This window comes from Eleutherodactylus coqui, chromosome 12, assembly GCF_035609145.1.
Source record: "Eleutherodactylus coqui strain aEleCoq1 chromosome 12, aEleCoq1.hap1, whole genome shotgun sequence".
In the NCBI taxonomy this organism is placed as follows: Eukaryota; Metazoa; Chordata; class Amphibia; order Anura; family Eleutherodactylidae; genus Eleutherodactylus; species Eleutherodactylus coqui.
In genome coordinates, this window is record NC_089848.1 from 130,282,498 (window position 1) to 130,296,670 (window position 14,173).

The window sequence follows — 14,173 nt, forward strand, 5'->3', positions numbered from 1 at the left end:
TGCTTGCCGTCCAAAATAAATTTCCTTTCAGCAGAAGCAGAAGGCCGTATTGTTTGTCGTGCTAAACACAATGAACTGGAGACTGTGATTAACCCATTTGTGGGGGATGTAAAAACAACATGAAGCCTTCCATCGAGAAGAAGAAAAAACAAGTCTCTAACATTATTTCTCGGCTGTCACCTCCTGACTGACATTGAGCCGTGTGCTGGAGCCAAATTACCAGAACAAAAAGTATCTATGTACAGATGAAATCCATATCCCTGAGAAGAGGTAGCGCTAGGCAGATTCTACAGATGGGTTACTTTCAGAACTTTGGAACTCTTCTGTCCTGGGTAGCTCTTCATCTTGTAGAATGGATAAAGCCCTCATTTGGTAGACTGTGTAGGTCTTCATCTTATAGCTGAATAGATCTTCATCCTGTAGATTCAGTAGGTCTTTATATCGTAGGAAAGGTAAGGTCTATATTTTGTATACTGCATAGGTCCTTATCTTCTACATTTAATAGGTCTTCCGATTGTACATTGGTTATATCTTCATCCTGTAGACTGGGTAGGTCTTTATATTGTGGGATAGGTAAGGTCTTCATTCTGTAGACTGGGTAGGTCTTTATCTTGGACATTGAATAGGTCTTCATGTTGTACATTGGGTATATCTTCATCTTGTAGACCGGGTAGGTGGCAGCTCCTGCTATGCTATAGTCTGTATTCACGTGTTATCATATTAGGAACCTTGACAAATATAAATGTTCCTGGTTATATTGGACCAGAAGTGTGCACAGATACGTTCTAGTTAGGTGCTCCAAGTTTAACTCCAGAGGAAGCCATGCCCTTCCTTTGTAGGCTTCTTCTGTAAATACACAAACCCAGGGAGCATTTTCTGTCTTCCTGTTAATGGCCAACTCTTCCTGTCTTGGCCTGTCTGTTGGAGCTCAGGAAGTTTGTACAAGATCCTCTTGGCTCCTCTCTCCATAATGTCCATCATTTTCATATCCTTTGGATTTAGGGAGGTGCAGCAGATAATCCTCTGATTACTGCACACAGTCGCTGCCTCCACTTGCTCCAGACAAAGTCTTCTTTCATGTTACCAGTCCTATATTTGCATGTTCACTTCACATAATCCAAGGGCATAGGTTCTGCCAGCACAAAATTTGCATTCGTCAACCCCCAATTGTCTACCAGCCAGCTCTCCTGATAGTAGAGGAATGTACTGGAACATTGTATCAGTTGTGCAAAAAAGGCTACTAAATGGAAACTTCCAAGGTTTCCTGCTGATACGTATCAGTCGCTCGCTGGTGGGGCTGTTGCCTTGCTGCACCGAGATCTTGAGTTTAAAGTTGATCAGGAAGTCCTCGACGTGGGGTTTACAGGGTGTCCCTGTTCTTGTGTAAGGTTCCTTTGGGTACTTGGGTTACGGAGGTGAATTGGCTCTGACATGTATGTGAGTGTCTGAGATTAAGATTAAGGATTGACGTCTGTCTCACTTAATAAAAGAAGGCTAAAGGTGATGTCTACAATTAGAAGAAAGGGTTTGCTTTTGCGCCACAAACGGCGCCCCTCTTGTCTATTGGCTGTGTCTGGGATTCCAGCTCAGCTCCATTCACTTGAATGGAATACCAGACACGGCCGTGGGTACGAGTGACGCTGTTTTTTGAAATATCATTAGGGGAGACACTTTTAGGTTTCAATCACATGGGGGTATTCAATTTTGGTAAGCCAATTTACCTCATTTGGAGGAAAACAATTCCTCCCTGACTCCATAATGGGAAACGGGACGCCCGTTCTCAGGATTGATGGAGTTCCCAGCGATCAGACCCCGCCCATCTATTAGTGTACAGCTATCCAATGAATGGTGAAAACGTGAAATGAATGGTTCTGTACCCGGAATCCCCCTTTAAGGCTCTCGGCTTTATAGGAAGAATTTACCGATTGTATTTTTAGAAGACTGTAGCTGAGAGGTGCCGCAATACTCCGTGATGCTAGAAGTACATGTTGCCGGTAAGAGGCCATTGCATCTAATCTCAGGTTGATAAATCTTTTTCTATGACCTTAAATAACCGATCGCGTTGTTTGTGCAGGTCACTCCGCCTCCAGCGGGAAGAACGCATTAACCATTATTGAAACTACGGCTGTCATGTCTCAAGCTCCACCCACCGGCTCAACCAATATGCAAGTCAGTCTCCATGATATGAGGCGCAATGTGGCAGAACTCCGACTCCAGCTGCAGAAGATGAGACAGCTGCAGGTAAGTCGTCGTCTCATCTCCTCGAAATTTGGCATGAAGGTCCAAAGATTCAATTCAGAATCAGAACATCTAACCTCGCTATTCAACGGCTCAGTGATGGCGCTTCCAGGATGGTTCAGCCGCGGGCAGATTCAGACTCACATTGAGCCCCAGCATTTGAAAGCTCAGCGGTCCCCTTGTTGTTTAGTGAAGGTGAAATATGCTTGTATGCTTGTATGTCATATATGTATGCTATATAGCGCCACCTATGAAGGTAATGCCGTATGTATAGCAAAGCCGATATCATCTTATAGGGGTGCCTCAAGCCTTTATGCTGCCTAAGAGTGAGCTCCAGGATGGCCTCAGTAGTAATAGTGTCCTCCATGATGACCCCAATAGTAATAGTGTCCTCCGTGATGACCCCAGGAGTAATAGTGTCCTCCATGATGACCCCAGGAGTAATAGTGTCCTCCGTGATGACCCCAGGAGTAATAGTGTCCTCCGTGATGACCCCAGGAGTAATAGTGTCCTCCGTGATGACCCCAGGAGTAATAGTGTCCTCCGTGATGACCCCAGGAGTAATAGTGTCCTCCGTGATGACCCCAGGAGTAATAGTGTCCTCCGTGATGACCCCAGGAGTAATAGTGTCTTCCGTGATGACCCCAGGAGTAATAGTGTCTTCCGTGATGACCCCAGGAGTAATAGTGTCCTCCGTGATGACCCCAGGAGTAATAGTGTCCTCCGTGATGACCCCAGGAGTAATAGTGTCCTCCGTGATGACCCCAGGAGTAATAGTGTCCTCCGTGATGACCCCAGGAGTAATAGTGAGTGTGCCCCATGATGACCCCAGGAGTAATAGTGAGTGTCCCCCATGATGACTCCTGTAGTGATAGTGTCCCCCATGATGACTCCTGTAGTGATAGTGTCCCCCATGATGACCCCAGTAGTGATAGTGTCCCCCATGATGACCCCAGTAGTGATAGTGTCCCCCATGATGACCCCAGTAGTGATAGTGTCCCCCATGATGACCCCAGTAGTGATAGTGTCCCCCATGATGACCCCAGTAGTGATAGTGTCCCCCATGATGACCCCAGTAGTAATAGTGACGCCTATAGTGGCTCTAATAGTAATAGTAGCCCCAGTAGTAACAGGGACAGCCATAGTGATCCCAGTAATAATAGTGCTAGGCAGCAACCCCACAAGCAGTGCCCTCACTCCGCCTGCAGCTCTGGTCTGGCGGCCGCTCTACTGTCATCAGGGGCCGTGACTCCTTTGATGACAGCATAGTTGGCTATTATTTTTTACTGGTTATTAATATGGCCAGTAAAAATAAAACACCGGCCGGGCAGCAGCCCACCAGATCTGTGAGGCCTCGCAGACCGCTGCCTGAGGCAGCAGGCTCAGGTCACCTCATGGAAGGGGCGCCTTGGGTATAGATGATAAATGCTATATTACAAGGGTCCAACAGGTGGGATCCCAGCTGTTTTAATACCGGAGGCCGGGCCAATACACTGGAATTGGGACATTAAAGTAAAAAAAGATTACTGGCGCTTTGGTCGCTCCCATCATCTGCAGGAAGTTCCATCTCTGGTCCCTATAGAGTCACAGAGAATGATAAAAGGTTTCGGCCACGTCTCCAGCGCACGTACCGCTCCCTCGTCTCCAGCACCTGTGTCCTTATATCACATTCCCAGATGTTCATTGCTGAGCCGCCATCCCCTCCTCGTTCCGTAGCGCCTCGGTATCTCCGCACATTGGGGATCTGTGAGAACCCATCGCCTTCTCCATGACACCTAATCAGGGGGTGCGGGCACGGAGTTGGCCGGGTTTAGTCATTGTCGACATGGAATATGCTGCTGGCAGCAAGTATGGAAAGTAAGAAGACGACGTCATGGGGAAAGAAAGACTTATAGAAAGTGGCAGTCCAGAAGCAGTGTGTGAGCGGAGGGAGAGGGGAGAGACCTCCTTACGGACGGGAGGGGCTAGTAATGGCGGTTGATCGTGCACAGGAGGGCGTGGATGTAGCAAACGTTAACTTTATGATAATATAAGGGGGTCTATATCTGTCCCAGTGTGCAATTGTTCAACTTTGAGAAGCTAGTAATGTTAACCCCTTCACGCTCCTCGGCATACATTGACTTCTTAGACATATCGGGTTGATATGGAGCGGGATCGGTAGCCGATCCTGCTCATACATGGCGGGTGCCGTCTGTCTTTGACAGCTAACACCCGCCCACAGCAGCCGCAATCAGCAGCATTTAAAACCCCCGATCAGGGTTTGCGTAGGGCTGCGGATTGGAACATTTTTTTATCTAATGAGTGAAGGAATGCAAAAAAACCTTGAAATTGGAGCAGCACAGGGGTGCAGTAGAGACTTCTAGGGGGCGGTATTACAGCTCCGGACTATTGGAGGTTGAGCCCATACATTGACAGACGGCAAGAAGTAATTACCCAGTAAAACCATTTCTAGATGGACACCAGAGACCCTTGTAAAAGCTATGGGTAATAAACAGCGCTTACAGAGCAGGGGCAGCACTTACGGACGGTGACACGTCCATAGAGCCGCGGCGCTGTGATGTCACCAGACGCTGATCCAATGGCATCTGTAGAACTACAGAAGAGCGATGCGGTCGAACGACCTTCGCTGGAGTCAGTTGAACAGTCATCCAGCCCCGAATGGAATCGCCAGCACTTTATTCTATAGATCTCTGGTCCTCCAGCACCACCGCTAACTAACCATGCACATGGCACCACCTACAGGCGGCTTGTGTGTATTACAGCTCAGGACTATTCACGTACCGTTGTGAGGGGCTGGGGAATGCAGGAAAGAAGGATTACTTGATATGAGACGAACATCAGTCGGGCGCCGGTGAGCAGTTCGTTTTATTTGCGGTTTTGTAAATTGCACTTTTTTTGTTCAGTACCGAGCGCAGACGCCGTTTTAGGCCCTTATTTATGAACGCGTTTCCCACAGATTTGTGACTAAAACTGCGCCAGAATTAAGTTGCATGAAGTATCAGGCAAATTTACAAATAGTAAAAAGAAGCAAAAGATCCGACAAGCGCGCCAATTCTGTTTTTCTTCCCCAAAACTGGGCGTGGCGAGCTTCTGTCTAAAGGTTTTCGATACATTTATAAAGTGTTACTACAAGAAAGTGTCGCTAAAAACTGGCGCTGATAAAATCTCATGTTGGTGTAAATCAACAGGCATCTGGCGCTAAATTTTGCTGCACGCTCGTTTTGCACATTTATTGGCGCAAAATAAACTATATGGATAGATTTTCTTTTTCTTGATTCTGCCCCATTTTTGTGTTCTGATTATTCTGACTGTTGACTCGTTATTTAATATTAGCAGACGATGCAGAATGACAACAATATATTTCCGAATGCAAACTGGTGCAACTTTGGCGCATTTATTAATGTGGTGCAAAATAAGCTGCATGGAGGGGGGGGGGGGTTCTCATGTTTTTGCCCTCATTTTATGTGTTAAAATCTGTAATTCGGCTGCTTTCACACAGGCGTTAGTGAAAACGGCACGCTTTTAAACTTTTTCGACTCGGCTTGCCGCCAGGTCCATCCGCATTACAGACGGAATTGAAAGTAAGCAGGTACGCTGCTGCTCCCAGAGCCGGATTCCGCATGCAGTGCAGGAGGAGCCCTTCGACTGCTGATGTTTTATATTAGTACAAAAAGCTGAACTTTTGGTGCAAAAAACATTTTGAAATATAAATTTGTACATTTTTGGTGCACGCAGCGCTGCTTTGCGAAAATTGGTGCATTTATAGCACATCTTTCCTGTTTTTGTCTATGAGCCACTTTTGTAAATTTGGCCCAATTTTTAAGACTGAAGTTCTAAAGGATTGGCACAATATACGCCAATATTCATAACTATTGCCACAAGTGGCCGTGACCATAATCCGACTACAGCTGCCCACACGCCCTCATGTTAGGGGGATCCGCTGTGTATGGGCGCCGCCAAGTGTCATGTGACGGGGCTACAAGGGCAGCCATGATGGATTAGAACGTCTTTTATCCTTTGGCCTTAAAATAAACCATCACCAAAAGTGTCCGCAATCCTCACACAATTCGGATCCATCCGCATGGCCGTATTTTTGGGGTGTTTGCTGTATTTCCAGGGCTGCGCACACATCCATAGAGCATGTGCCGTTTTTGGCCATTTTCACGGACAAGAATAGCAAGTATGAGGTCTGTGAACGCCGGACGGCAGATGGACGGGTGTCTGAGGTTTCCAATGCGTTTTGGGCCTCATTGTGATGGGCACGACCATAACCCAGCGGTGTGAATGCAGCCGGTGACTAACAATGGCGGACCGCCTCCAATTAAGGCAACTCTTTATAGCTTGATGGACGATCTCCAGTCGTTGGTGAAGGATTTTGGATTATTTGATGTCCTTCTGTTAATGGGAACCTGTCAGCAGTTAACGAAGCTTCGGCGCTCATCAAGGGGGGTCCCAGGAGTTCGGGAAGGTATTCCTGCGTGGTCACATACACAACCCCCCATCCCTGCGCGGACCGTGCATCGGGCTCAAAGCTGCACGCTTGTACAATAGATTGAACACACAGAGCCCTGTGGATGGGAAACCTGCACAGAGAAAGAGTTCTGGGGCTTTGGCTGCAGTGATTCAAAAAAAAATAATAAATAAATAAAAGTTTTTTTAATTGCGCAAAACCTAAAAAAATAATTTGGTATTGTCGTAATCGGACCAAACCACAGAAACAAATTCACTATGTCATTCATGCTGCACGATTAACGCTGAAATAAAAAAAAACCCCGACAGAATTGCTGTTTTTTCTTCCTGCCCTCCAAAAAAAGGTAATAAAAGTTTTACAATAAATTATATGTACTCAGAAATGGAACAATGGCACCAATAAAAACTACAGCGCGCCGCACAGAAGGCGGCCTCACACGGCCGCGGCGGGGGGAAAGGACAAAAGTAATTGCTTTTGAAATGTTGTGTCCTTGTGGCCAGAACAGTTTGCGTCACCGAGGGGTTAACGTTCCCACAGACACGCACATAACCCCCCCATTCAGGGCAGGTCGGAGGCAGATAGCGGGGTACTTGGGGATCGGCCTCCACACTTGGGCTCTATCTCCAACCTGTGACCCCCTATATGCGGTCTGTAATTGCGTACCCCCCCCACCCCCACCCCCACCCTGTAATAAGCAGAGGGAACGTTCTGGGCGTCTTCTGGCGGTTGTAGGGCGATTCCACATTTAGCGCGTTGGGTTGAGGCAATGTGGCTGCCGTTTAACATGAAAGCCGTGTCTGTCTCCTCGGTGGGAGCGAGGAATCCTCGTCTGTGAAATGGAACTGCATGTAATTAAGACATTAAAGGACGCCTTCCCTTTCATATATCCGTATTTCACATGAATCTCGTCTTAATTGCTTCTTTTCCATCGTGGAACTTGGAAGTGTTCTCCTTCACCAAGACTCTATCTGAGACGCGCGGAGGAGCCGTTTACAGTAATGGGCGAGAAATAATTAGACTATTCTCCGTAGATCTTTGCTCTGTCGCCCCCCTCACATCCTTCACATCTTCACCCCTGTGAGACTTCATAGCAAAGAAGACGAGCAACTAATGCCATAACTGGGGGCGCGGAGCGGTACGTCCAGCCGAGTCCTGTGCCCATGCATCGGGTTGGCTCTGAGGATGTGCTGCTCCCGATGTCCGCGGATGAGGAGCTTGTGGCATCGTCTCCGTCTCTACTTCTGAACCATGAACACATTCTAGACAATATGCTGCTGACAATGTGGCAATACTCTGGGAATGGGCGGCCATACTGCCAACAGGACAACGCGCCTTGTCACACATCCAACACTGTTTTATGTTGGTTTGAAGATATGGTTGTTCCACGATTGGACCGGCTGCACAGAGTCCCAACCTGAATCCTATCTCTGGGATGAACTGGAATGTCAGGTCAGGAAATATGAACAGCGAGCATCTTCTTTGAGAACTTGCTGGACATTTACAGGGTGAATTGAGGGAAATACCAGCTTAAGTGTATCAGACGTTAGTAAAAAGTATCCAGAGAGTATCCAATTTCATTAGGGCCCACTAAATATTAACATATAGAAATACTAGTGCAATATGAACAGCGTGTATCTTCTTTGAGAGAACTCTCCAGGCATTTACAGTGTGAATGGAGGGAAATATTAGCTGAAGCGTATCAGATGTTAGTAGAAAGTATACCACGGAGAGTATATGATGTCACTGGGGCCAAAGGCCCACTAAGTACTAACATATAGAAATAAATAGTACTTGTGATTCTTGCTCAGGGGTCCACTTACTTTTGGTAGAATAATACATACCACACAGGGGACCCAGAAAGGCGTATATGGTCCTCGAACAATCATTAAGTTTGCCTATAGTGAGTTCACCTGAAGAGGGTTACAAAACCATTTTCATGGTGAATTTTCTGGTTCACATTTGGATTTTGCCAACCACGAGAGTCAATGAATCTTCCTCCACATTTGCAGCTCCGCCTAGAGGTGTATTTGCTGTAGTAGTTCTTCATATTACGGCATCTAATATTTTCACGCAATATACGAGATATTAGAAGGTCCTCCATCCTGTAGACATTCCGGCCCTCACCCCTTCCTAATCCCATCCACTAGGCCCTTCCGCCTAATTGTATGGCTTCCAGGACCGCACAAAATCAAAGAATAGCAGCAGTTTGGGCCAATCTGAGTGGTGGTCTTCTCTGCCCATTGTCTACCGCAGTGGGGTTTAGGATGCGCCACAGATCTGCACTGAGACTTGATTTAAGCGCGGTCTTCGGCGTGACGCATGAGTTCTGTTCTTGAAAATTTTCGAAAGGGAAGAAGAAAAAAACTAAAAGCTTTGATGTGTTTTTTGCGACAGGTACAGAACCAGGAGATGGTGAGGGCCATGATGAAGAAAGCCGAGCAGGAAATCAGTACTAAGATGACCGAGATGGTCAAGAACCTAGAGGACCCCGTGCAGAGGCAGCGCGTCCTGGTAGAGCAAGAGCGGCAGAAATACCTCCAGGACGAAGAGCAGATCATCCTGAAGTTAAGGTAAGGAGTGCAAAAACCCCACATAATACAGGATGCGGCAAAAGTCTGGACACATCTTCTTAACTGGTGTAATAATGATAACCTTCACTTCCACTGTGTTAAAGTATTAGTTGGGAGGGCGGCTGCATGTTTTAGTGAAGGAGACATTTTCAGCGGCCATTTTGAACTCGCCCTATTGAGTTCAGTTTAGGTTTGTCAAAGGGGAAGGGGATCATATGATATATCAGTCTTGGCTATAATTGGCTCAAACCAGTAGAATGCAAAGAATAAACCAGCGCTCCGGTGTTTTGGAAGATAGCAGTCAGAAGGTGCAACTGTTTGTATTGAAGTTTTAATAAGCCCCCCTGTGAAGTAAGGAATACTCATTGTACAATATTTCAATACAAACAGTTGCACCTTCTGACTGCTATCTTCCAAAACACCGGAGCGCTGGCTTATTTTCTGTATTCCACTGGCTTGCTTCCTATCCCGTAGTGTGCTTTTCACCTCTGGGAGCAACCAAGACGCTCTCTTCAAGATGTCCCTGGTGACCGCTGCAAGGAAGCTCCATTCATACTGTGGATTAAAATGTGATAGGAGCGGGCATGGAGGCTCTAGTACCCTGTTGTACCGCCTCTAGCTTGGATACTAGATGTGATATGGGAGCATGGAGGCTCTACAATGCTGTTGTATCACCTCTAGCTTGGAAACAAGATTGGATACGGACGGTTATAGAGGCTCTAGTACCCTGTTGTATCGCCTCTAGCTTGGATACAAGATGCGATACGGGTGGGCATGGAGGCTCTAGTACCCTGTTGTACCGCCTCTAGCTTGGATACAAGATGTGATACTGGTGGGCATGGAGGCTCTAGTACCCTGTTGTACCGCCTCTAGCTTGGATACAAGATGTGATACTGGTGGACATGGAGGCTCTAGTACCCTGTTTTACCGCCTCTAGCTTGGATACAAGATGTGATACGGGGCAGACATGGAGGCTCTAGTACCCTGTTGTACCGCCTCTAGCTTGGATACAAGATGTGATACAGAGGGCATGGAGGCTCTAGTACCCTGCTGTACCGCCTCTAGCTTGGGTACAGGATGTGATACAGGGAGGCATGGAGGCTCTAGTACCCTGTTGTACTGCCTCTAGCTTGGATACAAGATGTGATACTGGTGGGCATGGAGGCTCTAGTACCCTGTTGTACCGCCTCTAGCTTGGATACAAGATGTGATACTGGTGGACATGGAGGCTCTAGTACCCTGTTTTACCGCCTCTAGCTTGGATACAAGATGTGATACGGGGCAGACATGGAGGCTCTAGTACCCTGTTGTACCGCCTCTAGCTTGGATACAAGATGTGATACAGAGGGCATGGAGGCTCTAGTACCCTGCTGTACCGCCTCTAGCTTGGGTACAGGATGTGATACAGGGAGGCATGGAGGCTCTAGTACCATGTTGTACTGCCTGTAGCTTAGATACAAGATGTGATACGGGCGGGCATGAAGGCTCTAGTACTCTGTTGTACCACCTCTAGCTTGGATACAAGATGTGATACAGGTGGGCATGGAGGCTCTAGTACTCTGTTGTACCACCTCTAGCTTGGATACAAGATGTGATACGGGTGGGCATGGAGGCATACAGGTTAGGTATCTTGTGCATATTGTTCTATGTTAGCTCTAGTATACTGTTGGGTTACCTCTAGCTTGGATACCAGATGTGATACGGGGGGCATGGAGGCTCTAGTACCCTGTTTTATCGCCTCTAGCTTGGATGCAAGATGTGATACAGGGGGCTTGAAGGCTCTAGTACCCTGTTGTACCACCTCTAGCTTGGATACAAGATGTGATACATGCAGGCATGGAGGCTCTAGTACCCTGTTGTACCGCCTCTAGCTTGGATACAAGATGTGATACGGGGCAGACATGGAGGCTCTAGTACCCTGTTGTACTGCCTCTAGCTTGGATACAAGATGTGATACGGGGGGCATGGAGGCTCTAGTACCCTGTTGTACCACCTCTAGCTTGGATACAAGATGTGATACGGGGGGCATGGAGGCTCTAGTACCCTGTTATACCGCCTCTAGCTTGGATACCAGATGTGATACGGGGGGCATGGAGGCTCTAGTACCCTGTTTTATCGCCTCTAGCTTGGATGCAAGATGTGATACAGGGGGCTTGAAGGCTCTAGTACCCTGTTGTACCACCTCTAGCTTGGATACAAGATGTGATACATGCAGGCATGGAGGCTCTAGTACCCTGTTGTACCGCCTCTAGCTTGGATACAAGATGTGATACGGGGCAGACATGGAGGCTCTAGTACCCTGTTGTACTGCCTCTAGCTTGGATACAAGATGTGATACGGGGGGCATGGAGGCTCTAGTACCCTGTTGTACCACCTCTAGCTTGGATACAAGATGTGATACGGGGGGCATGGAGGCTCTAGTACCCTGTTATACCGCCTCTAGCTTGGATACAAGATGTGATACGGGGGGCATGGAGGCTCTAGTACCCTGTTATACCGCCTCTAGCTTGGATACATGATGTGATACGGGGGGCATGGAGGCGTACAGGTTCTGTATGGTATCCTGCCACATATTGTTCTACATTAGCTGTAACTGAGCCGCTGGATCGTGTAATCTCCTAGGGCTGTTAGTGTCCCTGATGCTCTCATACATGTTCTACTGGTGACAAATCTGACGACTGGGCGGCCACGGATTGTGCCAATGTGGTGGGGGCTTCTGTCCCCCTGTGTGAGTGGCTGAGCATTATCCTGCTGGAAAATACTTCTGTCACTTCCATAGAACTACAACTCCCAGCATTTCATAAGGGAGAGCAGTTTATTACTCAGGCATGGATACAAGTAGATTGTCCCGGCGAGGCGTTCTGCTTGCCTCCTGTAATAGATAGGATGTATATGGCGGCTCTTGGCAGGTTGTGACCATTTCTCGTATTCGCCTCTCCTCCTGTCTACTCCGCGACGCTTACATTCCACCTCCTCCTGCAGAAGGTCATTTGTCATTGAGGACACATAATCTGTCTGTATTTACTGCCGGATCTCCGTGCCTTCGGTCTACATCCATAATCACCGCACAGTCTCGGCGACGCTGACATTTTTATAGAAATGTTCCGGTTTGGGGTTTTATATTATTTTATTCTCCACTATTGGATTTCCAGTGACAGCGGCGCGGCGCCTCCATCCCTCTCCGAGACATCGGCAGCTGCTGTGCCTGCGAGCGCTCGGGCTGAATGTTCCTGCGTGCAACAGCTGGGAGCGTCCAGGGGAATCAATCATCCGCTTCTGTCTGCCGCTAAATCCGCCGCCGTCCGTTTTCACTAATTCATTTATTAAGCTGTTGTACTCCTGCGTCATTGCGGGAGAAGACGCTAAATCATTGTGCATAGAGATGCGTATACTATCCGCTCCATCTCCTATCCGCTCCTGTAGCACCAGCATATTCCACAGTGATGTACAGAACTCGTCACCAGTCACATCACTTAGCAATCAACTGAAATTACCATATCTCGGGCTCAAACCTTGAGGCTAATTTCACATGCAGCCAATTAAACTAATAGAGCCAAGATCCCAACATAAATACAGCCCCAGGACAAAGCTCAGTACATAGATTACGGCACCAGTACCAAGCTCATATCATAAATGCAGTAGAAGAACTAAGATTGTGCTGCGGGGGCGCTGGTGGGCTGACAGCAGAGCCTAGGAAGGCACTGAGGAGACAGCCAGGAGGTGGATGATTCATGTAGCTCCGCAAGACACTGCTGCACGAAGGGTAATGATCCTCTGGTACATGATTGACCCCAGCCTACACCTACTTGGGGCTTCCCACCATGACAAGTTAGTCATAGGCACCATACGCGACTGCTGGGGTCACACGTAGCTAAGGCCAGCCACGCACGGTCTTTATTGTTGGTGCCTTGGAAATTGCCCCGTGTATTCTCTGTATATGATATCCTCAAAGCATGACCTATTGGAGGGACTTAAAGGGGTTGTCTCGCGGCAGCAAGTGGGGTTATACACTTCTGTATGGCCATATTAATGCACTTTGTAATGTACATCGTGCATTAAATATGAGCCATACAGAAGTTATTCACTTACCTGCTCCGTTGCTGGCGTCCCCGTCGCCATGGACCCGTCTAACTTCGGTGTCTTCTTGCTTTTTTAGACGCGCTTGCGCAGATGCATCTTCTCCCTTCGGCTGGTCTTGGAAGCATCGGCGTTTTGGCTCCGCCCCCTTGTACGCATCATCGCGTAGCTCCGCCCCATGACGTGTGTCGGTTCCAGCCTCCTGATTGGCTGGAATCGGCACATGACGGGGGCGGAGCTACGCGATGACCCGAAAAAGAGGCGGAGCCAAAACGCCGATGCTTCCAAGACCAGCCGAAGGGAGAAGATGCATCTGCGCAAGCGCGTCTAAAAAAGCAAGAAGACACCGAAGTTAGACGGAACCATGGCAACGGGGACGCCAGCAACGGAGCAGGTAAGTGAATAACTTCTGTATGGCTCATATTTAATGCACGATGTATATTACAAAGTGCATTAATATGGCCATACAGAAGTGTATAGACCCACTTGATTTCGCGAGACAACCCCTTTAAGGTGAGAAACTGCTTTAAGTAGTTTCTCAGTTGACTCGATTAGTGAATTGGGCAATTCTAGGTAATCTTCCCAGAAACAGACCGTCGACAATTCTTGCTTCTAATCCGGTGATCCGCTACCTGAGGTTCTTCAACTGTGGAAGTACAGATCCCACTATGGCTGCTTATAGACTGTTGACTAGTAATTATTAGGAAATTATAGTACCAGTGTTTCTGGTGCGCCACACAACTGTGCTACATGGTACATCCATTATGATCCCCACACATCACACATACAACTCTGCTACATGGTGCATCCATGCTGT

General features: G+C 47.7%; 1 protein-coding gene across 9 annotated transcripts in view; it reads left to right on the forward strand.

The window, feature by feature from the left end:
* KIAA1217 (KIAA1217 ortholog) overlaps positions 1–14,173 on the forward strand; it is a 392,222-nt gene that overhangs the window by 355,355 nt on the left and 22,694 nt on the right. For all 9 annotated transcript variants that reach the window (XM_066585321.1, XM_066585329.1, XM_066585323.1 and 6 more), the window contains 2 exons: positions 2,075–2,241; positions 9,104–9,279. In XM_066585321.1, the coding sequence (XP_066441418.1) occupies positions 2,075–2,241; positions 9,104–9,279 (343 nt within the window). The remainder of the gene's footprint in view (positions 1–2,074; positions 2,242–9,103; positions 9,280–14,173) is intronic.